At 41.2% G+C, this 24,527-nt stretch overlaps 4 protein-coding genes and 1 long non-coding RNA gene across 12 annotated transcripts; 3 read left to right on the top strand and 2 right to left on the bottom strand.

Annotated features, from left to right (window-relative positions):
• The first annotated feature begins 3,121 nt into the window (after positions 1–3,121).
• On the top strand, positions 3,122–7,083 carry LOC124328323 (calcium uptake protein 1 homolog, mitochondrial-like). 4 transcript variants are annotated; one of them, XM_046787075.1, is made up of 13 exons: positions 3,122–3,494; positions 3,596–3,799; positions 4,341–4,462; positions 4,528–4,565; positions 4,757–4,768; positions 4,873–4,993; positions 5,058–5,212; positions 5,285–5,401; positions 5,471–5,595; positions 5,701–5,791; positions 5,856–5,895; positions 6,444–6,533; positions 6,601–7,083. In XM_046787075.1, exons 1-13 carry the CDS (start codon positions 3,202–3,204, stop codon positions 6,753–6,755), a joined length of 1,563 nt encoding a protein of 520 aa, XP_046643031.1. In that variant the 5' UTR covers positions 3,122–3,201; the 3' UTR covers positions 6,756–7,083. The 4 variants fall into 4 exon arrangements, with proteins under 4 accessions (XP_046643031.1, XP_046643012.1, XP_046643039.1 ...); XM_046787056.1 differs by having other exon boundaries at positions 4,849–4,993; XM_046787083.1 differs by lacking the exon at positions 4,757–4,768.
• Positions 7,084–7,161: 78 nt separating this feature from the next.
• On the bottom strand, positions 7,162–9,326 carry LOC124328344 (zinc finger and BTB domain-containing protein 14-like). Of its 3 annotated transcripts, none has more exons than XM_046787102.1 (6): positions 9,123–9,326; positions 8,676–8,992; positions 8,184–8,609; positions 7,960–8,116; positions 7,795–7,895; positions 7,162–7,728 (listed from the first exon to the last, which is right to left on the bottom strand). In XM_046787102.1, exons 2-6 carry the CDS (start codon positions 8,934–8,936, stop codon positions 7,579–7,581), a joined length of 1,095 nt encoding a protein of 364 aa, XP_046643058.1. In that variant the 5' UTR covers positions 8,937–8,992; positions 9,123–9,326; the 3' UTR covers positions 7,162–7,578. The 3 variants fall into 3 exon arrangements, with proteins under 3 accessions (XP_046643058.1, XP_046643052.1, XP_046643067.1); XM_046787096.1 differs by having other exon boundaries at positions 8,676–8,982; XM_046787111.1 differs by having other exon boundaries at positions 7,795–7,892; positions 8,676–8,982.
• Positions 9,327–9,503: 177 nt separating this feature from the next.
• On the top strand, positions 9,504–24,002 carry LOC124328304 (tyrosine-protein phosphatase non-receptor type 13-like). 3 transcript variants are annotated; one of them, XM_046787046.1, is made up of 15 exons: positions 9,504–9,816; positions 14,290–14,419; positions 14,521–14,612; positions 15,847–15,981; positions 18,102–18,188; positions 18,296–18,437; positions 18,744–19,129; positions 19,382–19,471; positions 19,540–19,742; positions 19,828–19,966; positions 20,033–20,248; positions 20,312–21,053; positions 21,131–21,263; positions 21,340–21,461; positions 23,429–24,002. In XM_046787046.1, exons 2-15 carry the CDS (start codon positions 14,302–14,304, stop codon positions 23,557–23,559), a joined length of 2,736 nt encoding a protein of 911 aa, XP_046643002.1. In that variant the 5' UTR covers positions 9,504–9,816; positions 14,290–14,301; the 3' UTR covers positions 23,560–24,002. The 3 variants fall into 3 exon arrangements, with proteins under 3 accessions (XP_046643002.1, XP_046642989.1, XP_046642995.1); XM_046787033.1 differs by having other exon boundaries at positions 14,518–14,612; XM_046787039.1 differs by lacking the exon at positions 9,504–9,816 and adding an exon at positions 11,887–11,940 and having other exon boundaries at positions 14,518–14,612.
• LOC124328369 lies at positions 10,991–12,193 on the bottom strand. The gene is made up of 4 exons (XR_006916269.1): positions 11,994–12,193; positions 11,843–11,875; positions 11,598–11,745; positions 10,991–11,468 (listed from the first exon to the last, which is right to left on the bottom strand). It is a non-coding gene; the product is annotated as an uncharacterized LOC124328369 (long non-coding RNA).
• LOC124328358 (pupal cuticle protein-like) lies at positions 21,471–23,412 on the top strand. The gene is made up of 4 exons (XM_046787120.1): positions 21,471–22,015; positions 22,084–22,200; positions 22,275–22,411; positions 22,491–23,412. Exons 1-4 carry the CDS (start codon positions 22,001–22,003, stop codon positions 22,822–22,824), a joined length of 603 nt encoding a protein of 200 aa, XP_046643076.1. The 5' UTR covers positions 21,471–22,000; the 3' UTR covers positions 22,825–23,412.
• Positions 24,003–24,527: the final 525 nt, after the last annotated feature.

Raw genomic sequence — 24,527 nt, 5'->3', positions numbered from 1 at the left:
AAAACCTAGAGGAAAATCTCCTGTAAATGAAAGCAACTTTTCTGTCAGAGTCTAAAATGAGGCAATCACCTCAAACTGAATTTACTAATCTGAAAGTTAAAGCGGAATCTAAAGATTTAAAGAAAAAAGACGATGGGAATGACTCAATATCTTCAACTAGACATTCACCAAAAGTTAGATTGACTATGACATTCTATGGGATAGAAGAAGAAAAATTATCTTGGGAAGATAATATGCGTCTTGATGCGTTTTTCTAGACGAAAATCTTCCCGCTTGTATAGCTAAAAAAACTAAGGTATTAACCTAGTATATTGCTATGTGTCCTGTAATCTAATGATTTTGAAAATTCATGTTATTCCTTCAGGTATCCACACAGTCTGTAAATCAACTGGACAATGATGTCTATTCAGATGAAGGTTATAGCTGCTAGCTCCAATGGAAATGAGCATTAAACCAAAAGGGAATGCACAAATAAAAGATGCTCCAACTACAAATGATCGCAAATGAATTCTGGTCTGCAAATGAGTGCAGGGAATGGGGAAACAATTGAATCGATTTACAGCCACACAAGTTTACAACTATTTTTCTTGGCAATCTTTCCATGGCACTTTTTCTTTACCTGATTTGTAAAGAAAATAAATGCCTTTTCGAAGGCATGCCTCAGATTGCTTTAGCAGTTCTTTTGTCCATGTACACATTCTTTTTGCATCCTTCTGCATCGAATAATTTTATTTTGTCATTTCTTTTTTACTTTCGATATTGCCCACTGCCACTGCCACTGCCACTGCCACTGCCCACTGCCGCCCACTGCTGGAAAAGTTGTTAAGATTGGCGAGGGTCAATTTTTCCATCGAAACTCTATTGTAAGCGAAACTCTATTGTAGCGCGACTCTAAGTTATAACATCGAAAGTATAAAAAAATGGCAAGATAAAATAATTCGATACAGAAAGATACAAATAAAAACTTATAGATATAAATATAATAAAAACTAATTTAGATTCTTCGGTATCCCAGTATGCGTCTAGCTAATTCCAGCCTTCATATTCCTACGCCAAGTAGGTTTTTGACCACCGGGGATTTTCAGTAAAGGTTAAAATGTAATTTTTGTTTTTAAATAAGAAAGGGGGAGAAGGTGCAAGAGGTGTAAGCTAGTATCGCCTATCCCTTTAGACGCATACTGGGATTCCGAAGAATCTCCCGATCAATGTTAGCAACCATCAACATCCGATTAAACTCAGGCCCTGGAAATCCCCGTGTCTCCGGACACCCCCGTGTCCCAGAACCTCCGTGTCCAGAAATCCTTCAAACGTTGCCAGTAGTACATGAATCAACTGGGATGACTACCACATGTGATGTAGTAAAATCTCTGATACCGGACATTGATGTATATGTTATTAAGCCATGATTCGAATGCAATAGTTCCATGCAAACTAGAGCACCTCGTTGACTTCCGAAGAAGCCAACGACCTTCCATTCCATTGATGAGGTACACCTCTCTTCTGCACTTGGGATTGAACTCGGGTCCCCGCGGGAGATCCGGTCACCCACACTCTAGTCGGAACTCCTTCCGATGGGCTGCCCTAGTAGTTAACTATAGTATAATAAAATTCTTCCTATTTATATATCACTTCCTATTTACATATCATTATACCATTATTACATAGACTTTTCCCTATTTAAGTATTTATACATCAATTCCTATATATTATAACGCTTTGGACGTTGGGACTTGTGAAGGAGTTGTATGACACCAATGCTAAGTTTCAAACATCTTCAAGGCTAGCAAATGAGCTTTTGTCAAGAACCATTGCTTCTTTTTAAATCTTTAAAAATTGCTTCCTTCCGACCAACACCAAACCCCCAAAGATTTTATTCGCTCTTTTTCTTTTCGTTATTCAGTTCTTTCCGGGAAAGTTATTCCGAATAAAGAAATAAATAAAAAATCCTGGACGGAGTCTTTCGCAAGTGACTTTATTGGTCAGTTGATGTTCTGTCAATTTCGGCCAAATTCTTCTCCATCAACGTCACCAACTTCCGCCTATCTATTTGTGATTACAAAGTTCAATTTCGTTTCCAGCTCGACCGGAATTACCTATTCACAACCTTCCATTGCCACTTACTCGTGTTTTACCAGGTGTATAGCGTAGGTAGGAGCAATATAGTTCCAACTCCACGTTACCTTCTGTAGTTCTGAGTTTGCCCATGAAATAACAAGAAAAGAGTAAATCATCTTTAAAGACGTAAACAGCGTAAGTCAGTTGCCACATAGATGCTGAAACACAAAATCAACATGTGTGAACACTCGACATACACTCTGAGTGCATATTACATGAGCTTCGAGCGACAGTTCCAGCGAAATATTGCAGAATATGTATTCTATACCAGAATCACGTCACCGGGTCTCCATTATTTGTGGGGAATAAAAACAAGTACTTATACATGGCTGTGCAGTGCACAGTGTGCACGGCAACAGTCGCTATAAAATATAAATCGCACTACATAATGAAAATTCCTGGATCCTCACCACCAAAATTTCTGGATTCCCATAAACGCGCGAAATTTGATAAATCGTTAAAGATATCCGTCAGCGTTTTTGACAAACAAATCTCTCGAGTTTTAACGACTCTCGAGAAACATCTCATAAAAAGGCTCGTTATTCCAATCATTTACAATGTTATAAATTTAAAAAAAAAAGAGAGCGAGAATTTTTGAAAAGTCGTGACGTATAAAGCAAGTTCTTCTTCCTTGTAATAATTAAGTTTCTGCGCAGCAGCAGTTTCTGCGTGATTCCATAAAAAAGTGGAGGGAGATCATTTTCCTAGGAAACCCAAGTCCCAGACGTCCTATAATCTCAAAAAGGAAAACGACGTCAAACACAGCCGTGAAGTGCACAGGTTTTTTGCCGACAAGTGGCTGCCAGTCAGCTGAATGGGCCTTCCGCCCTTCCGGCCGGGTAAATACAATGAAATAATTTAAAAAAGGTTAAATCTACTAAAGAATAGTTCTAATTAATTGTAGCTGATTAATTTTTAATTTTATGTGGCAAATCCGTAAATGCCATTGATTAAAAAAAGAAAGGTCGCAAAAGAATATCTGGCAATGTTCCTATGCAGACGACTATATTCTCTGTTTTGTTTTTTCAACGAGACGACGACGATAAAAACGAGTAGAGGTTTCTGAAAAAGTGAAAAGACGTCAACATGAGCTTACTCATTTTAAATCAGACTAAACGAGAGTTCCTCAAGATATACCATTACAGGAATTTCTACATTCTGAGTAAGACGAAACGAAGTGAAACATGTGATTTATTAATTCGGATTAAAAAAGACGAGAGCAAATGTCAGAATGGAGGTATATTCTTCCAACAAATTCGGAGACTTCAATACAAGAATTTCGGTCACCGCCCAACACCTCCTCACATAATAAGTACCGTTTGGTACATGATTGTAGGTGGTGGAATGTTTCTTTCAATCTTCTGGGATCTTCCAATAATGTGTGTTTGTATTTTAAAAATAATATTTTTTCTCAGAAAAATTATATTTTTAATTTAATAGTACCTTATCACAATTATGAATATGTTATTTAAAATTTCAGGCTCTTTAAATCTGTCAAAAAGTATGTTAAGGGTCCTAGTGTTGAGGCTGCTTCTTTAAATGAAACAAATCAAGATGCTGGGCATAGTGAAATAGAAGAACAAAATGGGAATGACCTAAAACTGTCGAACAAGAAATCAAAAATTGGTTTCAGAGAAAGAAAAATCATTGAGTATGAAAACCGCATTCGTCATTATTCTACTCCGTAAGTTAACATTTCTGATCTAAATATTTTTGTTTTATTAGTATTTTATAATTAACTAAGCGGTCATTTATAAATTTGTATTGGTAAAACTTTTCATTTTTCTAGATAATAATAACATCAGCTTGGAAGTGTTGATCAGTTTCAGTGTTGATCAGCTAGTACAATCTTAGTTTAGTAATATGGACTTTATTATTGAGATGCTACACAACTAAAACGTTTGTAAAACTTTGTTAGTTGTATAAGTTTCATATTAAGAGTACATCAATGATTCTTAAACAGTTTCAATCTGCATGATATATTCTTATTAATATTCTAAATTCCAATAAAAGGTGAATTCTCTCATTTTAAGCTTTTCAGTTCATTTCATACCATCCTAATCTCTTTTGACTCTTTCTCTACTTCTGATGTCGAGTTAATGGTAGCAGCAGCAGAGACTTAAAAAAAAATGTGATAGTAAACAAAAAAATGTTGGGAAATGTTAGGATCAGTAGTTTTACGAGATTAGGAGTAACTTACATTTAATACATTTATTTTTTATAAGGGACAAAGTATTCCGCTATTTTGCTAGTTTGCAAGTTGTGCAATCACACGGAGAAGCAGAAATTTATATGACTCCTGATGATTTTTTGAGATCGATTACTCCTGGAATGAAACAACCCGACGGTAATGAATTTTTAATGAATTTGTTCTTTATATGTTTTCTAAAATTAGCGCTGCATTTTAATCAGGGCTTGGACTAGACCAATTCAGACGTTACGATCCTAAAGTACGTATTGCAATTTATGAACAGCCATATAACATACAGTAATAGAATGCTTAACATGTTAATCAACACTTTACGACGTTCGATGACTTCGATCACCTAATTTATTAATACTAATATACTTTGCTTATTCCGTGAATGTCTGATGTCCGCCATAATTCACTCAACTGAAAACTGGGGCTTGTTAATCCCAGACAATGACACAGGTGCGTGTGAACTGTGTTGCATCATAAAATTATTTTTGCGTTTATTTTTCTTATGCATGAACTAAAAAAAAAATCCGCAGTTGTTATCGTTTAATGATTTTCAGGTAATGACGGAACAACTAATTGATGAGCTTGGTCTTCGCGAGGATAGTGTCTTTTTAAAACTAGGAAGTTCCGGACTTATTTCGTTCTCTGATTATATATTTCTTCTTACTCTTTTATCAAGTAAGTTGTTAAAATGTACACGTATGGTTTATACGACCAATTTGGTTTAATTTGCACGAAATAGCCTCAAGTCGCCATTTCGAAGTTGCTTTCCGTATGTTCGATTTCAATGGTGACGGTGATGTTGATGCAGAAGAATTTGACCAAGTGGCGACTCTCCTTCGTCAAAATACAACACATGGATCGAGACACCGTGACACTACAGGGAACAGCTACAAGGTAAAATAAATAACGTCTCAATTTGTTAAAAAAAAAAGGCATTTTTAGTATATGAAAACACTGTGTCAATAGGGCGTTAATTCTGCTCTCAGCGCTTATTTTTTTGGACCGAATCGGGATCAAAAGCTGACTATTGACAAATTTCTTGAATTCCAAAAGCAGTTAAAAGAAGAAATTTTAACTCTTGAAGTAACACAATGTAAACTTATTTATTTTAAAAAAATCCTTTTAATCTTTAAATTTCTTTTTAAAAACTAGTTTAGTCGAAAAGGCTTACGTGAAGATGCCAAGCTTTCTGAAGTCGATTTCGCTGAAATGCTTTTGGCTTATGCTGGATATCCAGACAAGAGGAAGATCCGTATGATCAAAAGGGTCCGAAAAGGGTATGATCAATTTTGTAATGTCTTTAACTGCAACTAACAAGTTATTTTTTTGAAAATCCGATTATAAAATATGAAATTAAAAGCTACGATTTTTCTCCGATTTAGGTATCAAGGCGAGAAGAGCATTGGAATAAGTTTAAAAGACTATTTGGATTTTTTCCACTTTTTGAATAGTATTAATGACGTTGACACAGCAGTAAGTTTTCATAGTTAATTCCTTGAAAATTTGAGATTCTACAACGTATTTCTTCTTTGCGCAGTTAACTTTCTACCATATCGCCGGAGCTTCAATCGAGCCAAGTAATTATTTGCTTATTTTTTGAATGCGCCATTGAACAGCTGTGTTTATTTAAGATAAAGCATTTTTAATGCATTTATATCATATAGAACCAAATGATAATAATAGGGAAAATGCGCTCGTGTGAAACTGGTTTGGTCCGGATGAGCGTTCTGTTTAAATGTGATGATGTTAATACCCTTAATGGTATTGAGTGGTACGGTTCTTCACCTTCCAGTTTAAGCGAGTTATTGGCTTTGATTGCCTATTCATTTTAATTTGGTTCCTTATTTGTGAAGTTCAACCAGGAAGTTTAAGCAAATAGCCTCTGCCAACAAGTAAACCTGATTTCTAAAGTTTCTGGTTCACTTAAATCCGGTTAGAACGAAATGTCGCGACTAATTTATACAAGATTAACAATTCTTGCTTGATCTAAAGGCATTTGGTAGCATTCTTTATCTAAGTAACCAACGTGAATTTCTCCAATGCGTATATATATTTTTTTTTACCAAAACAAGTTTTCTTTGATTAATAATCGGTTGTAATCAATAAGAATAATTTTTTTTTGTAGCAACCTTAAAGCATGTTGCACGCACAGTGGCTCACGTGGAACTCATTGATCATGTCGTAGAAGTGGTTTTTACCATATTCGACGAAAACCGTACGTAACGAAATCATGCATGTATATGTGATTATCATATCAAATTTATCACTTTATTGGTATACAGAGGATGGACAGCTGAGTAACCGAGAATTCATTGCAGTTATGAAAAACAGAATGATGCGTGGTCTTGAAAAACCCAAAGATACGGGATTCATCAAACTCATTGAATCTTCTTTGAAATGCGCTAAGCAAACCAGACCGGCCCTATTGGATTTTTGATATTCCTGTTTTTAAACTTTTTTAAATCTTTCTATTTATTGCCGATAGTCGTTACATTTTTCAGCATTTTCCCTTCGTCTCTTTTTGCTCTTGTAAAGTGAAGTAATTACATAGCTCTAACAATAAATTTACAAAATTTCGTAATTGCAATAAGACTTAACATTATTTAGTAAAGTTGTTTGAGAAACTTTGAAATTTTCAATGCTGCGCCTGTCCAGTTTTCAATCATTTCAAACCTTTTACCATTTTCCCTACATTCAACGTTGTTACTTATATAGTGGTTACTTTCTTAATTCTTACTGACTGTTAAATAAAATCGTGAAGGAAATTCTGTGCGTACATATTACATTACATAAAAACATTGTTGTCGAAGCACCGTTAAAACTTAAAAGTATACAGCTTTAACTTTTAAGTTATTACGCTTAGTTTATTCATTTCATAAAATGTGTGTACATATATGCAATTAATACCCCATGGAAGAACACGACTATAACACTTCGGAAACAGACCACCTTACTATTATAATTCATTTACTCTGCAACTGCTAGAGAACATGAGGAACAGGCATAACATAACAAACTGACGGGCACCAAACTCATTCACTGTCTCCGCGTTCTGTCCAACAGAAATCTATTTCAAATTATATGACCTTTGCATAACGAGTCCAAAATCTAGATTATCAGGTACTCAAACTACTTTAAAGCCACACCTCAAGTGGCTTGACATTTGAGAAGTGCGTCTCCTTGGAGAGCTTTGGTTGAATGTTGTAAAAGCAATACAGCAACACATCATCAAAATGCTAATTGAACGGCCAAACACGAGATCAGATATGTTCTCCGTGGTTGGCCACTGATGAGCGGGAATCTACGACTGATTCAGTAGATTGTGTCGCCCGGGCATAAACTTGATGTGACCTTTTAATATGTTGATTCAATGTTTTTCGGCGAGGATATGCACGGCCACAAAGATGACACTGAAATCACAAAAAATTAAAGTTTCTAATCGGTTAGACATACGAAAACTGCGACGGATTTGTTACCTGAAAACTTTGCCCGCTATGGCTTTCCATATGCTGACGCAAATCTGATCGGAAACAACCACAAACATTGCATATTCCACTTCGTACCATGGGCGTACCTACTGAATTACCGATTTGTAACTATTTCTTATCTTCGAGTGCGTGAAAGACTTTCTGCCCACTTACTTTCCGAGTCTTGAAAACTTTGGTCTCCATCTTCGTCGTCGCTATAACTATGGGAAGAGGTACCGGGTTCGTTATTAGTTTCAGCAAACATTCGGGTTTCATGCCTAAAGTTCATTCGGAATTCATCTGGATTCGACGTTACTCGTGGGGGACTTTCCTGTAAGAATGTAACATATTTAAATTTGCCAAGACGTATTAAAAAATTTAGCAATTTGAAGCCTTACCTGTTCATGAATAGATTTATCCGAGGCTTCGCTTAGTTCAGATGAAGGGGGAGATATTAAGGCTTCTTTGGGTTTCAGGTAAATTTTGTGCTTGGCATTGCTAGGATCTATAGCAGAATAGGAAACTGCTTGGATGACAGGTTGAAATGAAACTTCAGGTTCAAATTTTGGGAGAGATAAATCAGTTGGTGTTTCCTCAATGGGTTGGCCTTGGTCTTTGGAGTCTACAGGGAAAGAGGGTTGACTGACATCAGCAGAGTAATTTCTCCTCCTTTTGCGTGGAGGAATGTGACTTTCAGGATTTGTTGCAAGTTCCTCTTGGTACTGTTGTGCATTAGCAAGGCCTCTAACTTTCAAGCTCTGTGCAGTTTTCAAGAAACCAGCCAGCTTGCTCTGGCTTACAGTGACTTGGCCAGTGTACATAAACTGGTGGTTAATAAAAATGGATAAATCAGCGGTGAAAATGTTTTGTTAATATTGACTAGTAATTACATCAATTAGAGCTTGAAGCTCTTCAGCTTTGACATCCTTCAGGATAACAATTGGGTGTGAGTGAACTGTTTCTATGAAAAGTTCCTCAAAGTATGGACTGCACGCAGAGAGGATGGCCCGGTGGACACGTAATGACTTGCCCTCACAGGACAAGGTCGCATCCACCAAAGCTCCTCTTTTGAGCATAGATTCCAGAACCAGACATAGGTTGTTTTCATGGTTGTTCCAGCGTAACGAAAATTCCTGCTCCTCTCTGTTCATGCTGACTGTAATGGTAGGCTCAGATATCCACACCAAATTTGAATACCTGACGTAAGCTGTGGTTTAGCAATGCGGAAAAAGCGAAAAATATATATTTTTAACTGAACAAGTCAGTCGTTAAATGACATGACAAACAAGCTAAAATGTCAAAGGGAAAAAGTAACGTAAAAAAAAACAAATACATACAGCTGTTACTGGAGAGACTTATCGACCTCTCGCACGAGAAAATACGTCAATCTCAGATTGTTGAGTTTACTGCAGTCGAATGTCGTCGTCGCAACAGGTTGAAGGCCGGTAGACGGAGTTTGTTGGTACTGCAACAGATGGCGGGCAAAAGCTCAGAAGCTTCTTTTCTTTGGCATTCACACACTGCTGGTAGAAAGCAACGGTCCGTTTTGAAATGAAGACAGCGGGCAAGAGGGGTAGCGAACAAGTGTCTTGAAGCTGCAGTTCACTTTCAAAAGTCGACAAGTGTTTCTCGTCAGTGCTCGAATCAAAAGAGTGGTGTGCTGTGCTCAGTGAGCCTTCGTTTTGTCTACTACCACACGCTTCAGACACAGGACAGCAACTAAGCAGCTTGATGTCTTTATTGGATTGTTTTGAAAGTGAAGCAGCAGAGTAGCAGCAGTGCATCAGGGGTTAACAGCCCGTCGGGTTTTTGACTGGAGAGGAGGGCGTGAATTCCAGGTTGACAACCTGTTTTTGAACCCAAATCTGTTTTAAGTCTGCGCGCGAGTGCTGCCCATTGCCAATACTGGTTCCTGTTGGTAAAGTTGGTCACCTTGATAGATCTCGTTTGTTCGTCTCCTCCCATCTCATATACATCCACAAAGCTCTACCAGCCCCACCATCTCTACTGCTCCATTCAAGTTGCTTGCCGGTAAGAATAGTTAAATTCTATGTAGTTATTGTCTTATCCCTAGCATCGAGCATTTTGGGAAGAGCGTGGTGGTACGATTCCTTTTTTGGTCACGTGGACTCCCCCCTCCCTCGTTCCAAACAGCTTGCGGCTACAAAAAAAACTTTGGGGAATATAATTCTTCTAGTCGAACAGTTTTTAAAAAGACGTTTACTTCCATCTCAATTTACGAATTTCAGGCACAGTTGTAACAATTTCCACTCTCTCTCTCTCGCGCGCGCGTTATACTCTCTGTGAGGCCTTGGTGGAAAGAGAGAAAAAATAGTGGGTCAAGAGGGAGAGTCTGCGCAGCTGTTTGCTGGCTGCCACTTATCTCTTATCGCATTTTTCTTCTTTTTTACCATGTCTCCACGTTTGGGCATGGCAGTTATTTCCAAAGTGCCGCACCTTTTCTCTTGTTGTCTATTGCCTTTAATATCCAAAGTCAATGACAGATTGGACACAAGTCCCTCCCTCCAGGAAAAATATTAAAAAATATTTTTTTTAAATTTTTTATTATTATTTTTCTGTGCCATATTATTACTTGTGTTTCTTTTTGGTAAATGATCATTATGAAGACGAGGTGTTGACATCACCCTGCCCACAATCAAAGCAATATTGTGAGTTTCTTGCCATGCCAGGAGATGATTACCGGTATTGTCGAGTGTGTGTGTGTATCTATCCATCATTCAACACTATTTCTAAGCTGCGGTTTTGTCTTGCATGAAGATGGCGTGAGATTTTTTGTAAACCCAAAAGTAAGCTAATGCCCAAACCTTTTTTTTCTTTTCTAAGACCCTAATCGAAAATCGAATGGAATCTCACAAGGAATGTTATTGTATTTTTTCCTCTTAAAAAAGCCAGGTCTGTCAGTAAAAATCAAGATAGCCATTTTAGGTTTGGAGGCTTGTTGCCACGCTGCTGGTAAGCTCAAAACTTGTCGACAAAGTCAAGGCCCTTTCTTCTTTATTTTTTTACGCCGAAAAAAAACGGGATGGACAATAAATTTCACAGTGCACCTTATACAACATTCAATAGTATTTTGAGAAAACAACCAACACCAGTTGCTGTCTAGTTCGTAATTTTTTACGTTGTTGTTTTGACAATCGAATATAGTCAAATTATTAAATAAAAATGGAGAACCGCAATTGCCCAATTCAAGGTCGGCCGTCACTAAATGTGTTTATTCAGTCAAAAGAGTCTGCCGAGCGTCAAAGGTGTAGATAATAGGTCGCATCGATGGTTACACGGTCGTTAACAATTTTTTAAGTACCGAAACAAATACAATGACTCAACCACAAGACGTCACGCTCTGTTCTACCATAGACGGTACACACAAAACAATTTTTTTTTTGTTTTTACCACATCAAAATGAAAATATTGTTATTGAGTTTGTTACAGAAAGAATGGGGGGAAGAAGAAGAAAAATAGGTTGTCATCCTCATCAAGGCTTGATAAGATGAGGATTCCGTTTCTGTTCGGTTTCCAAGTAACGGCGAAACTCTTGCCGGTACCAATCGTCCATGTAGCGCATGAATTGAATAGAAATGTAACCCAAGATGACCACGACCACCGTGCATTTTATCCACAGACCCGATTCAGCCATCCTTATTTTTTCTTCTTCGTTATTGAATCTGTAATTTCAAGTAGTGTGTACTGTTTTGATTCTAGTTGGCACCCAGTCATCTTCGGATGTGGACGCAAACGCAAAGTGTTGTGTTTTGATTTAAGGTCTTTTTTTCTCTTTTTTAAAATTCACTTACGGTTGGTATTTTTACGAGAAACGTTTTTCTTAGTCGGAAGATGAGCTGGAGGTCATAAAATCAAGTGTCTCCCAAATCCGAGGTAGGCCAGTGGTCAAGAGTAAGATGATGGCGTTGGTCACGACGAAAAACTGCATCCAGCCAACTCCTATTACCAATTAAGGTTTCGGGTTATTTTTCTGATACCGTTACTATGCATACAAATAGAAATGATTTTTCGCCATATCAAGTCATTGGCCAATTACCTTCACTGCTTGACAGCCATGCAGTTAACCCGCCTGTGGTGGCACACGGTCATAGAGGGAACACACAATTGGAAATTTACGACTAGTTTATTAATTTTGTATGCAAATTTTTGTATTTTTTTTTTCTCTTTTGCTGTCGGATATTCTATACCTTCGCCTTCGGTCTTGTCTGCCTCACCGTCGGTCGGTTTCTTTTCCTCTTTGGACTTGGTTGGGCTATTACTTTCAGTACTACTACTGACGGCCTTGCTATGCTTGAGAGCGTCTCTTCGGTTGCCCATCACAAAAAATATGTTTGTCCTGTACTACTAGTACGCCTTATCGTGTCAAACTAAACTCTCCCTCTATAGTACCTACTAGGATTTATAGTTTTTGGCTGCAGCCATAGGAAAGCGTTTTTAGTTGGATTATCTATCTCCTTCCTTGTTCGGCAGCGGAAGCCAGGTCCGGATTCTCTCTCTCTCTCTCTTCGTCACCATAGTCATGCGACCAGTCTTAATTTGATTGTTGTCCAATCGATATTTTTGCCCTGAGCTTCCGCTACAGCACGTATACAACATACATCATGCTTTCGTTTCCTTGTAGCAGCAAGGGTGAATGTCATATTACAATGAGGGGGGGGGGATTTCAACTTGAAAGGGATCGAGTTGATATGCAACTCAAAATGATATCACAAACGCCGAGTAATCGAATACAAGCAGCGCAGTCCTCCCCCACGTTCCTTTGGCTGCCAAAAAAGCAATCGAACACTTCTGAACATTGTGAAAAACTCTGGGCCCAGCAGCACCTATTGATCAGTCGAGAACCTTAAAGAAGATGGACGACTTTGAGTCTTTTTCGTACTGCCTATCTACCACCCTTGCCTTTTCTGCCTGCCTTCCATTGCCATCGCAAGCCAACGATTCGTCATGAAGATGAGCTGCCAAAAATGGTTCAGTGAGGCGGAAAGGTCTTGCCCGAAAATCTCTCGGGGTGTAAATGTCGGCGAGCTGCACGTTTATCGTAGCGGAAACGCGGCGTTTAAGGACGGAAGTTTCGATTTATGTTTCATCAGATGACGTAGTTTGAAAATTCTCGGCGAAAATAACTGCCCCCCGCTTGATTGTTGCGCTCCACTCGACTCTACTCGCAAGAGCCCAAGGAAAACGTCAAAAGATTCGATTTCGGGTCTATTGTCCAAGACGCATGCGTCGACCCATTTCAAAGACCCTAGTCATCGAGAGGCGAGTCGTCTGAGACGAGCATTGCATCTCAAACATTTGGATCGACCAAAGTTGTTTTTTTATTTCGCTTCTTCCATTGACGGTGGTGATTTTGCCGAATCTTTTTTGTTTTGTTTTTTCTAATTGAAAATCTTCCCTGCGGTCGAGTCACAAGCCAAAAGTGTCGGGGCCGATGTGTTCGCATTCAAAATGCCGACGATGTTGATCATTTTCGATCACGTTTTCCTGCTCCTGCTCCTTCTTGTCGCTCTATTCTGCGGGGCTTACGGCCGCCTCCGCCCTTCGAAAATCGTTTCCATCCCCGATGCCAATGTCGTCCAGCTAGTGTAACTAAGCCAGGACCCGGCCAAGATGAACTCGCTATTGACATTTGACTTGCTCTTGGTGTTGGTGATTGTCGGCGCCCTGATTGCCACCGTCAGCTGGGCTGTTTTGGAACGGCCTCAGGCTCGTTGCCGCTACTACCCCAACAATAGCAACAACTCGTCCGGAGATGGCACGTCGTGTGGACCCATCCATCTTTGAGGCTCTTAAACACACACAAGTCAATACACCGATTAGGTCGCCAGCAGGAGAGGCGGGCACAGCTCAAAACAAAAACAAACCAAAAGAAATAACTGAAAAAGATTTGACGGCGCACATCGACAACTTCTTCTACTCCATTTTACTCGGCTTCTCTCTTCTTCTCTGCAATTTCTTCATCTCTCTCTCTTTCTCTGACTCTTCCCACTCCTAAATCGATTCCGCCAATGTTATATACAATGTTGGTTTTGCATGATTTGAGACCCGTTCGCCCGCATCTATTTTTTCTCCTTGATGCATTCTCCTCCGCAGACTTTAAATATTCTGATTGAAAGAGTAACTATTTATGTGTGCGCCATCGTGTACCAATGTATATAGATGACGAAGAAAAATAACACGGAATAACTAATATCGTAACCAACCGGTTTTTCTCTCTCTTATTTCTCTGTTTTGTTTCCTCAATTTATTCATTTCTTCTTGTTTGGCCGATTATCAGATGGGAATGATCTGAATACTTGAGAGAATGGGGACTCTAAAATAATAATGGGATGGTTGACTTGGCTCGTTACGAGGCTGGTTTAGAGGCTCTGAAAAATGTGGGATATAGTACTGGTGGTGGTGGTGGCAACTCTCATTCTAATTGGGTAGCGGATGTTTTAAGTGCTTCATTTTTTGTTTTGTTTCTTTTTGATCCCGTGAAAGGTGGAGGAGATAATGTTGGTGTCTGCGGAGGAGGTGTTGGACGTCAGAGGTTCGCTTCTCCACGTAACCGAAACTGAAGCCATCTTATTGCAGTTGCTGCGACAATTATCTCTACATCAGCATAATAAAGGTACGGCTTTTTCTTTTCTTTTTTTTTGTCCCTTCAACTGATTTCCTGCTTCTTAAATTCGCCTTGGGCTTCCCTTTTAACTTGATGACTGTTAACAGCAGATTGCCGTCCGGCATCAGAGACTGAACTGCGCCTTAAACACATTCTGCTAGAAGCTTCCGGACAAGTTCAACTGCACAGAGACGTAGCCCAAGTGAGTCATATTTTGTGTGTTTGCGCAGTTCCCTCTCAATTCAGCATTAAAATTTTCTGTGAGAAGTCTAGAGGCTCTCTCCCTCTCTCTCTTCTTTGTCGTGAGCCAAACCGGATCGATATTCATGACCCATGCTATCGATCTGATTTATCTACGCTGCTACTCATTTCTCGCTATTGTGTCCGACATGGAATCTTTGAATAATTCATGAAGATGGGCCTTTTTTTTCTCTCACGATCTGCCTTAGTCAAGAATCGTTGAAGCCAAAACTGGAAATTCATTAGCGATTGTGGCTAAAATGGAAAAATAAAAAATAACCAAAAAATGTTCGAGACGCTTCAGAAACTGCATTTGAATATCAAAGGATCAAGATGGGAGTGGAGAGCTTGGGCGAAGACAAGAAGAAGAACAAAAAAGGGTCGTGGGTCGACGATGGTATCGTCGTCATGGATCACCACCAAAAGTCTCGCTCTACCAGTTCAAACTATTGCTATATCAAAACTAATGCAGAGCACTTTGTTATGGGGGGAAAGAAAAAACCCAACTTGGTTATTATCCAGTCGTTCCTTTCAAAAGGAAATTGACTCGTTTTTGCGCGTCTGTCAGGAGACGCGGCCATCTTTCTTACTATATGGTACGCAAACACGTAGCCAATGGAAAACATGATGCTCTCTACTGGCATGGGCCAACTTAAAACATCAACAACATGAAGAAGAAGAAGAAGGGGAGAGAAAAGGGGAGAGCGTGAGTTGCTGTTTCTCCGATAAGCTGGCTTGTTTCCTTGTTGCGTACGCGCGCGTTCTGGTGGGCCGGCGATAAAAACCCAAAACTAACGGAATAAATAAATATAAAAAAATAAACATTTAAAAATACAGAATCCTTGCTGCGCCTGCTTGATTGCCTTGTCTTCTGGATAGCCCGTCGATATATTTTGAAAGCTGCTTTTTTATTTAAAAAATTCAAAACCAAAAACAACAAAATGTATACACACAGGGCGGGGATTAACGTCTATGTAAGAGAATTGTTGGCGTGTCGTCGACAAGCAACCGCGTTGAATATTAACATGGCCTTGACGAGCCATTTCCGATCCTCTTGTTAAGGCGTGATACGTCGACTGATGGTTATCGAATCCTGTTTGGGAATTATTATAGACTATGGTGTCTGTGTGTGCTGTGTGCTGTGTGTGTGTAAAAACTGAATTTATAATTTCTTGGTGTCTGGTGTTTTGTTTCAGACACGATGGAGCGTTAGCCAACTGGCTCGAGTGTTGGCCGGCGCCAGCGGTGGATTCGCAATCGGCGCTCGGACGTTGCTGCAAAATTTCGCCGATCCGTCCGTCCGCTCCGTTCCAGTGGATCGTGCCATTCAAGTAAAGTATTTGTTTTCATTTGAGTCACGCGCTAGCTTCCACGTTCGTCCCCCCGGGGCCCCAAAAATCAAAGAGAGAACGACATTTGTACAAGTCCCGTTGTCGCATTAAATGTTTCTCCGAAATTGACAAAGGCAATTCTCCTTGAAAGGTCGTCGGTTGGAAAAGAGAAAGAAAGAAGAAAAGGGTCGCGCAACGAGTTTTACGAATTCCCCATAGTAACACAACTTTTCCCAAGTTATCAAAGTCAAACAACTAGAAGATAAAGTTTTCAACCGTCTAAACAAAATGGAGCAATAAACTGGAATATCCAGGCGACATTCCACTACATTGATTCTCCTATACAATAATAACCCATCGCTTTATGACATCAAAAAACTTTTAACTGCTTTCAAGTTGACAAAGTCATGATGGCCCGGAAAACCTGATGTTGCACTACTACTACTACTACTCTGGCGTCCATTTCAAAATCATTCCCGGCCCTTTGTTGTTGTTGTTGGAAGACAAAAGGCTGTTCCGAGAAAAAAGCCGTTTGTTTGTCAGCCCCGCAGGATCGATGTTCAACCTCTAAAGTTAATAATACGATTGAAAGAGGCGAGGTGTTCTTGGTATGTCGTCAAGAGGAGCAAAGTGGAGTGGGGCCAAGGCTCGCAGCGAATGGCACTCAAGCCTACCGATCGATGTTAATCAAAGTCTACTCTTAATGGAGGCGAAGGAGTAGGGGGGGATTGGACTGCGAATCGATTGAATCCGTCGCCAATGTTGCTTGATTGACGAGATCATTAAATAGATAGCAGGGCGCCTCGCTCTTTCTGCGACAAGCTCGCGGGAATATGTCATTCACGACGTCTCCAATCGCCTTAAGGGAATCATTCTATAGACGCACCAGCCTCGTCGAAAATGATGTTGCCTTTGTTTAACTCGTTTTGCTATTTCCTCTACTCCGTAGTATTTTCTTGTAACTCGACGGTGAGAAATTAGACGGTCCATCGCCTATTGGTAAACGAGTTTCATCCGGTTTTTGGACCAATGGCGACCGGCGATTGTGCCTCGACGACTCCCCAAGTATTTAATTCTTGTGGTGCGACGTTTTCTGTAGAAAGCAGACACCCAAATCGAGTGAACGAGTTTCGGGTGAAATGGGAGATGTTTTCATTTCTCACGAAGTCAACACCAACCGGGTGTGTACCGTACATTTCCCGGAAACATATAACAGCAGCAGCTCTTTGGGCTGGGAGTTGACCTCGGTTGACTTGACGTTGTTTCGTCGGGGGGTTTGTCAAAATAAGATGATGCGGTTTGTTTCTCAAAAAGTGGAAAATTCCTGGAGAAAAACGGCTGCTACTTATGTAACGACGAGCGACCTGGAGATCGTGAGAGAGGATTATATATGATACATGTTCCAAGTCCTAATTGAAGAGAAAGGGGTTACAATTTCTCTATTGTTTTTTTTTCCGTTGTTGGGTGACGTCAGTCACGAAATATTGAAAGAACCGGGAACGTTTATCTATCCACGAACTTTTCGGCTGGCACACAAATCAAAAGCTCTTACCATCACCGGATCGCGAGCCATTTTTCTAATGAGATTCACGTTGCACGAGCTGGATTGTGCGTTTGCACGTGTGTCTGGTTTATATCCGATAACCATTTCGATTATCCGCTCCAACTGGCACGGTTTTCCCGGTGATTGGAGCTCGAATAGTATTTTTTTCCTGTATTGTTCCAGTTGTTTTGGGGTTTTTTGTTTCTTTTTTGGGGGTTGTCGCAAACTCCGGCCAAGTATCGGTCACATGTCAGTTGCCATCCGGGCGTAGCGTGATGGAGTGATCCCATCTTAGCCGAGGCCGCCAGCTGAGAGAGAGCTCTGCTGCTGAGCGCGCGGTCGATAGATTTAACCGGTTGGTGCCCCAGCAAAACAATTTGATGATTCACGAACGCTCACTGGCGTATGCATATTCAGTGCAATGTGGTCATATCTATCCATCACTGGATCCCAGACCCCCACTCCATCCCCCCGGATCCTGATTTCCGTATTCGACGAAAACAATGAGCACTGGCCCACCCCCAGTTGCACACACTAACCATGTAAATATGTATAATCTATTATTCTGATTCGACAGATTCTCAAGTTAAGAATTCAGCCGGCCATTGCAGCCCGTTACGTTGCGGCTTTGTATGGTGAAGTGCTGGCCAGAGAGTCCGCCAAGGTACGTCCTCATCACGGAGCTTCTCTCTCTCTCTCTCTCTCATCGATCGATTATATATATCTTTACATTTTGCTTTTCTACTTTTGAACGATGGGGAATCCTTACAGCTGACGGCCAAGGGCAGGGTCGGTCATAGTCGCGGAGAAGATTGTTCGTCAACGGAAGACTCGGCCATTTCTTCTGACCATTTATCACGGCATCCGTCTACCGACAGTCTCAATCGTTTCACCAGCATGGCCAACCAATCGGGTATATTATCTATTCTCATTTCTAATGGTTCTTGGAATATATACGCTTGAGTCAACTGCCGCAGAGTTTATGGGTCTATTGTGCACGATTTACGGCTTGTGGTTTTTTTGGGGGCTCCATAATTGCTGGCCCACCAAACAATAAAACAGCAGTCGATTAAACGCTTGCTCAGTGAGGTTTTAAGTCTTTATTCGTGAATAAGGTTTGAAATCGTTGATGAAAAGAATTTCCCAACGGTAACAGCAGCAGCAAGCATCAAAGGAAACCCCGGTTTAAATAATCCTCATTTTCCGTTTGACTTGGCAGATACTACCGGACATAGTACGCCGCCAGAGCATTATGGAGTCTTTCGGAGAAGGCGGCCTATCCGCTTGGCTCGAGCTCGAAGTAGCGTCGGAGACGGCGGACCTACTGGAGCGCTCAAGAATTTAGCCTGGGCAGCTAATGCAGCTATTCAGCGGGCTCCGTCTCGCCTCTATCGACTCCATGACCAGCCATCCTCGACTCCTTCCTTGTCGTCGTCGGCGGCAGCGTTTCATCCGCGCAAGAGTCAGTCATTCCGCGATCTGAAGGTGTCCATCGAGCGAGAAGATGAGCCGGCCATCTGTCCCGTTACTTGCTGCGGTCCGGAATTCATCGTCAAGAGTAGCTTACCTCCCTACGTGGTCATTTTACCACATCAACCGAAAAAGGTAGACATTTGAATCTGACTGCAAACTGGGAACGAAATGCAACTTTGAATTTTAGATTGCCAATGACGTTGTTTCGAATCCGCTTTGGCATTTGAAAGTTCGGGGGAAAAAAAAACAAGTTTTCAATTCGGGTTCTCGTTGAATTATGCTGAAGTGAACTGTAACTCGTTTACCGTAAAACATGTGTCGTTCATGCAAAAAGCAGCAGCAGCAGCAAAAAACACCTTATTTATACTGTACTTTGTTACATAGAAAAAATCTGTGAACATTTTGCACTTGGATGGGCGTCGTTTACACGTCGAGTGTGACCCGGGCAAAACAAGAATTAATCAACTCATGCAGGTGACCTACCTTTTTTTCCGGCTACATATTTTTTTAATTTCTAAGAAGAATTTCATATTTGATTTCAGATGGTGATGGATCACTTTGGAATCGCGGCCAGTGACGCCATATTTTTCGGTTTGTCTTGTATCAAAGGCGGCCATTTCGTATTTCCTAGACTTGACGAAAAAGTCAGCTGTTTGGCCCCCGACAACTATAAACAATTGCCCTATCCCAGCTTCAACGTTTACTTCCGATTCCGGTTTTATGTTCACTCTGTTTTCACTTTGCAGTAAGTCGTCGTCGCCGGATGGCAACTTTTTAAAAAGTCAAGATCAATTTGTATATCTCTTTTTTCTTTCTTTTGAAACTTGCAGCAGTTTGGAAAGCGAACATCTACTCTATCTCCAATTAAGAAAAGACTTGCTGGAACAACGCTGGGTTATGGATCCAATGGAGGAAATGGGACTGGCCGCCCTGGCCCTGACGATAGAATTCGGAACTTATAACCCAAAGGTTAATTGATGTTCACATTATTAAATCATTGGATTCGTACTCAATTATTCACTATTAAATGATTAGATTCATGGAGTGGGTGGGTCGTACTTCCACGTCGATCATTACCTGAGTGCTGGAACGCAACAGAGTGTCAAAGGCGGCGAACTAGCTGCCCAGGCCCTACAGCGTCTGCACGGTCGCATTCCGACGCTGGTGGAAAGACGCGTAGTCGAATGCAATTTCGTCAAACGGATCATGCAAACTCAATCCTATGGATATCATCACGTACACGTTATCGAGGTTGGTTACTTATTTCCTATCTTGAATGACTCGAGTCTCCCCATTTAACGTCGACATTTGCAGGACGACGGATTAAGGACGACTCCGCTCAATTTGCTGGTGGGACTTGAAGGACTCAAATTGGTCCCTCACGCCACCACGACTTCGTTTGGCACTTCCCTCAAACACGTCAGCTTGTACTGGGAAGACATCAAGAGTCTCACTCACTCTAAACACCACATCGTGCTGACGTCCGGAATAGGAAATTCCATCCGCAAGCGGCGACTTTGCGTTGGAACCTCGCGAATTCGAAACACGTTCGATTTGTTGATTTCCCACCAAAAGATGGCGCTGGAACTGAAAAAGCGCAAACTGCTAATACGATCCGAGTCTGCCACTTTGCCGAAACTGCGTCACAATAGACCGGCGAGTTTTATCGAACCGGTCAAGACTCCCGTGGAGCCCGTCAAATCATTGTCCAGCGCCACCCTCCCACGTCCGTCCAACGCTGTCAGAATCTACGTGCCTTTCGGAGGTGTACAGAAGCGACCCGACACGAATGATATTACGACTCGGGTGATTGACGTCAAATCTAATATTCCTATGCCGGAACTTGTTCCAGTGACGTCAGCAGAATCCTCCCAATACTCTACGCTGAGTTCCCTCTCCGAATCCACCGTTCCTACTAGCCCTCGTAAAAGCACTCTGGTCCGAATGGGAACGAAAGTATCGTCCGACGCTCTCATTCGCGAGAAAATGCGTCTCCAAGAAGTCAGCTTCAGCGAACGCGTCGTATCTGGAGATCCTTCCGGCGCCTACGTCGTCGGTAAATTTGATTCGATTCCTCTTTTCTGAGTTGTATACAAGACTTGATTGACGTTCTTTTATCTTTTTTCCATTTAGATACCAGCGTCAAATCGGAGGATGAATCGCTGGTTTTCGACGCCCAGGAGAGCATGTCGCAGTCGTTGACAGAACGGTTCAACCGCCTACCACGTCTTCCATCACCAACTCGACAACACGGAGTCACTGTCAGGTAAAATCATTCGTTTTTATTATTTTTAATTTCTATTCATTTGAAAAACAATTAATTTTTGTTGGTTCTACTTTAGATTTTCCAAAGATCCTGATGGTTCGCTGGGCATTTTGATTGCTCGCGGCGTCCGTGGCGGTATCTACCTGATGGGACTGACGCCCAATGGCGCTGCTCATCGGCAGACCTCACTCAAGCCAGGTAAGCGCGAAATTATGAGCCTCTATTTGGACTAATCTGTCAAAAGGGAACAAAGGAGCAGATGGTGATCTTGTGATTATCACGTGGGTGATTGACAGCTTTCCACTTTCTCTCTCCTCTTTTGCGGCCTTCCAGTTATCGAGGTCATCAAAGTTTTTATTTTTTCTTCCCCCTGTCTTGTCTTTTATAATCTTGTGCCAAAGAGAAAGATCGTATTGTCGAAACGAAGAGGGAACTCGGAAAATCTTTAAATTGTTTATACTCGTTGAATGCGATCGCGTCCGCTTTGGAGATGAGTCTACGCTACACGACGGGGATTATCCAGACTTTTAAAAAGAGGGGAAAAAAGATGCGACCTTGCTTTCACCAACAAAACTCACTTGTTTGTTAGCAAGAAAATTGAGAAAAGAACCTCTCACCTGCGTTCCGTCTGTCCGCTATATAAAGACGAACTCATTCGTTAGGTTAGTCAGATCTCTTCTTGCTTCCGACCAAAGTGCAAGTTCAGATTTTCAGTTTACTTCGAGAGAGAAAAAGAAATGGTTTCTTTAAAGGTAACAGAAATTGAATTACAATTAAATTGAGTCCGTCACAACAAAAAATGTATTCTGTATAAACGTAGGTTATTGTAATGCTGCTGGCCGTGCTGTGCGGAGCTCTGGCTCTGCCGGCTGGCACTTTGCCGCGCGTTTCCAAGGAACGAGCCGTCGTTGCTAAGGAGGAACCGGTCGAACTAGCCGTAAATCATAATTACCATAAATTTCCCCCTGTACGGACGGGCACGAGAACATTTCTGTTTTGTCGTCTCCTTAGAGGGATTACGCTTTCAACTACGACATTCAAGATGGTTTCGTCGGCATGACTCATTCACGCAGTGAGGTTCAGCGCAACGGAATTGTCAGGGGCTTCTATCGCTACAGCCGGCCCGACGGCGTTCTTGTCACTGTCACGTAAAGAACATCATTTATTCTCCATCTCCAAAAGATTAGAGGCGACGTGTACGACTCTCTCACATCTCTTTCTGTATAGTTACACAGCTGACGAAACGGGCTTCCATCCCGTCATCACCGAAGAAGCGGCTCCCAATTTGTTCTCGCCCAGCGCTGTTCAAACCATGTACTCGTCGGACAATCCTGAGCAGATCAAAATCACTCTCACCGAGGACGATGTCGATTTGACTCGTCAAAAAGCCGAAGCTGCCAAAGTGGCCGGCAATAAATTGAGAACTCGAGTCCAATCGAGACCCGAGACTAATTCGCAATTAATCGATCAGAAAGATTCCCGTTTTTCTAGAATGCTTATTCCTGTGAAAATCCCCGCTGTCAACTCGCAAACGCGTTTTAATTATTACGAACAAGTCTAGTTGGCCGCCGCAAGATGGCAGCGCATACTCATTTTCGTCAACATTTTCTCGCCCAGCCTTTTTGTCCTTTACCTCCTCCTACCTATCTATTCTCCAATCAATTTTTGCAAAATCTCTTCAACGAAATAAACGACGAGAAAGAAAAAAGAAAAAGTAGCATGAATAATTTGTTTTCTCCATTTCCAACCGATGGGCGTTGTTCCATTTCGTTTTCCTTTTAGCTGTGTGAGGCTCTGGAACAAACGAGATGGAAATAGAATTCGGGGAAGGTTTTTGATAGGATTTGATAGTCGACATTTTCCTTCACTTGTACTTTTTATGTAGCGCACCCTGGAAAATTCTTGAAAGCGTTCCATGAACAATGGAATTAACTTGACGGTTGAAGGTGGGGGCTACGACCGCTGCAATGTTTCTTTCTAAAATAAATCGGTCGTGCAATGCGCGCCCAATATGTTAAGTCTAGGCGCTGGCGTCCCATTTCATTTGCTTCTTTTTTGGGACTTTCGGGACTCGGGTGGTGTTTTATTTTTTAAATAAATCTTTTGATTAAATTTTCAATTCACATGAATGATTGATGAGTTTTTATCTGAAATGTATTCTGTAGGTGATCGTATCTTATCCGTCAACGGGCTCGACTGTGACGAATTGGACTACGATCAGGTGATTGATCAAATCCGCCGTATACCTCGCGACGTTGAACTGTTCGTCCTCCATCGACCCGATGCAGCGAAGTGAGCAGCCTCACCCAAAAACTCATCTGCAACTCTTACAGCCTTGGAATCTTTCCGGATTTGAAAAAAAACCCAAAATGGCTCATTTGTCTACCTCTTCTTCTTCTTCTTCTTCTGCACGGCGACAATCAGATATCCAGCGCGATTTCTCCGCCCCATGTACGGAACTACTAAAAGTCCTTGGAAAGAGCCAGCACACACACACACACACACACAATCCACATTCGTTTGTTCATCAATAACCCATGACAATCACGTCCAAACAGTGAGCAAACCTTATTCTGATTTCTTGAATATTTGTGAAATGTTTTCTTTTTGATGTAAAAAAGAATGGAAAAACAAAAACTATTTTATTTAACCTGTTTGGTCCTCCACCCCACCTCAAGTTTCGATGCTATTGTTTCGTTGATGTGTACATGTTTTGCAAATAAATCTTTTTCGACGGTATCCCGCCCATTAATATGGCTGTGTTGTTGCTATAGACGCATTGGTTGTTTTGCTCTAGTTTATTGATGGGCGAGCAACACCCTTATTTTTTTTCGAATTTAAACGAGAACGGTTGGCAAACGGCCCAAACCGATGACCATAATCAAACATCGATTGCCTGTGCTGCACACGTTGTGTGTATACGTTTCACTAGAAACAAGTTCCGCTGGCGTCAACAACGAAACATTAAGCCAAAAGTCTTTTTTACTTACAAGAGAAAAGAAAAAAGGGAATCTTTGACAGCTGGAGCAGATCCAGCAGCAGCCAAAACAATATTCTCACGTTAGCAACGTGTGAAAAGTCGGGCGCGTGTGCTGTGTGTGCTGTGCGGCCACGTCTGTTTTGCAACAAGTGAAGTCTGAACAAAAGAATAGCTAACTAACTGGTGACCACCAGCAGCAGCAGCAGCAGCAACAACCGCAGAATAGAAAACCCAGCCAGCCCAACGACGTCGCTCGCCGGAGACGTAATATATATTCGTGAGTG

Source organism: Daphnia pulicaria, chromosome 1 (assembly GCF_021234035.1).
Source record: "Daphnia pulicaria isolate SC F1-1A chromosome 1, SC_F0-13Bv2, whole genome shotgun sequence".
NCBI lineage: Eukaryota > Metazoa > Arthropoda > Branchiopoda > Diplostraca > Daphniidae > Daphnia > Daphnia pulicaria.
The sequence above is the reverse complement of the archived record's forward strand: the minus strand, read 5'-3'. Positions and strand labels throughout refer to the sequence as shown.

Bases quoted from the DNA above. Each gene is read 5' to 3' on its own strand.
- LOC124328358 (XM_046787120.1), top strand. The intron at 22,201-22,274 runs GTAAATCATAAT...TCGTCTCCTTAG, and splicing joins AGGAACCGGTCGAACTAGCC to AGGGATTACGCTTTCAACTA. The intron at 22,412-22,490 runs GTAAAGAACATC...CTTTCTGTATAG, and splicing joins GGCGTTCTTGTCACTGTCAC to TTACACAGCTGACGAAACGG.
- LOC124328344 (XM_046787102.1), bottom strand. From the start codon at position 8,936: ATGAACAGAGAGGAGCAGGAATTTTCGTTACGCTGGAACAACCATGAA. The intron at 7,896-7,959 runs GTAAGTGGGCAG...TCGGTAATTCAG, and splicing joins AAGTTTTCAAGACTCGGAAA to TAGGTACGCCCATGGTACGA. The intron at 7,729-7,794 runs GTAACAAATCCG...TTGTGATTTCAG, and splicing joins ATAGCGGGCAAAGTTTTCAG to TGTCATCTTTGTGGCCGTGC.
- LOC124328323 (XM_046787056.1), top strand. From the start codon at position 3,202: ATGAGCTTACTCATTTTAAATCAGACTAAACGAGAGTTCCTCAAGATA. The intron at 4,463-4,527 runs GTAATGAATTTT...CATTTTAATCAG, and splicing joins TGGAATGAAACAACCCGACG to GGCTTGGACTAGACCAATTC. The intron at 5,596-5,700 runs GTATGATCAATT...TCTCCGATTTAG, and splicing joins ATCAAAAGGGTCCGAAAAGG to GTATCAAGGCGAGAAGAGCA.
- LOC124328304 (XM_046787033.1), top strand. From the start codon at position 14,302: ATGTTGGTGTCTGCGGAGGAGGTGTTGGACGTCAGAGGTTCGCTTCTC. The intron at 15,982-18,101 runs GTAAAGTATTTG...CTGATTCGACAG, and splicing joins CAGTGGATCGTGCCATTCAA to ATTCTCAAGTTAAGAATTCA. The intron at 21,264-21,339 runs GTAAAATCATTC...GTTCTACTTTAG, and splicing joins CAACACGGAGTCACTGTCAG to ATTTTCCAAAGATCCTGATG.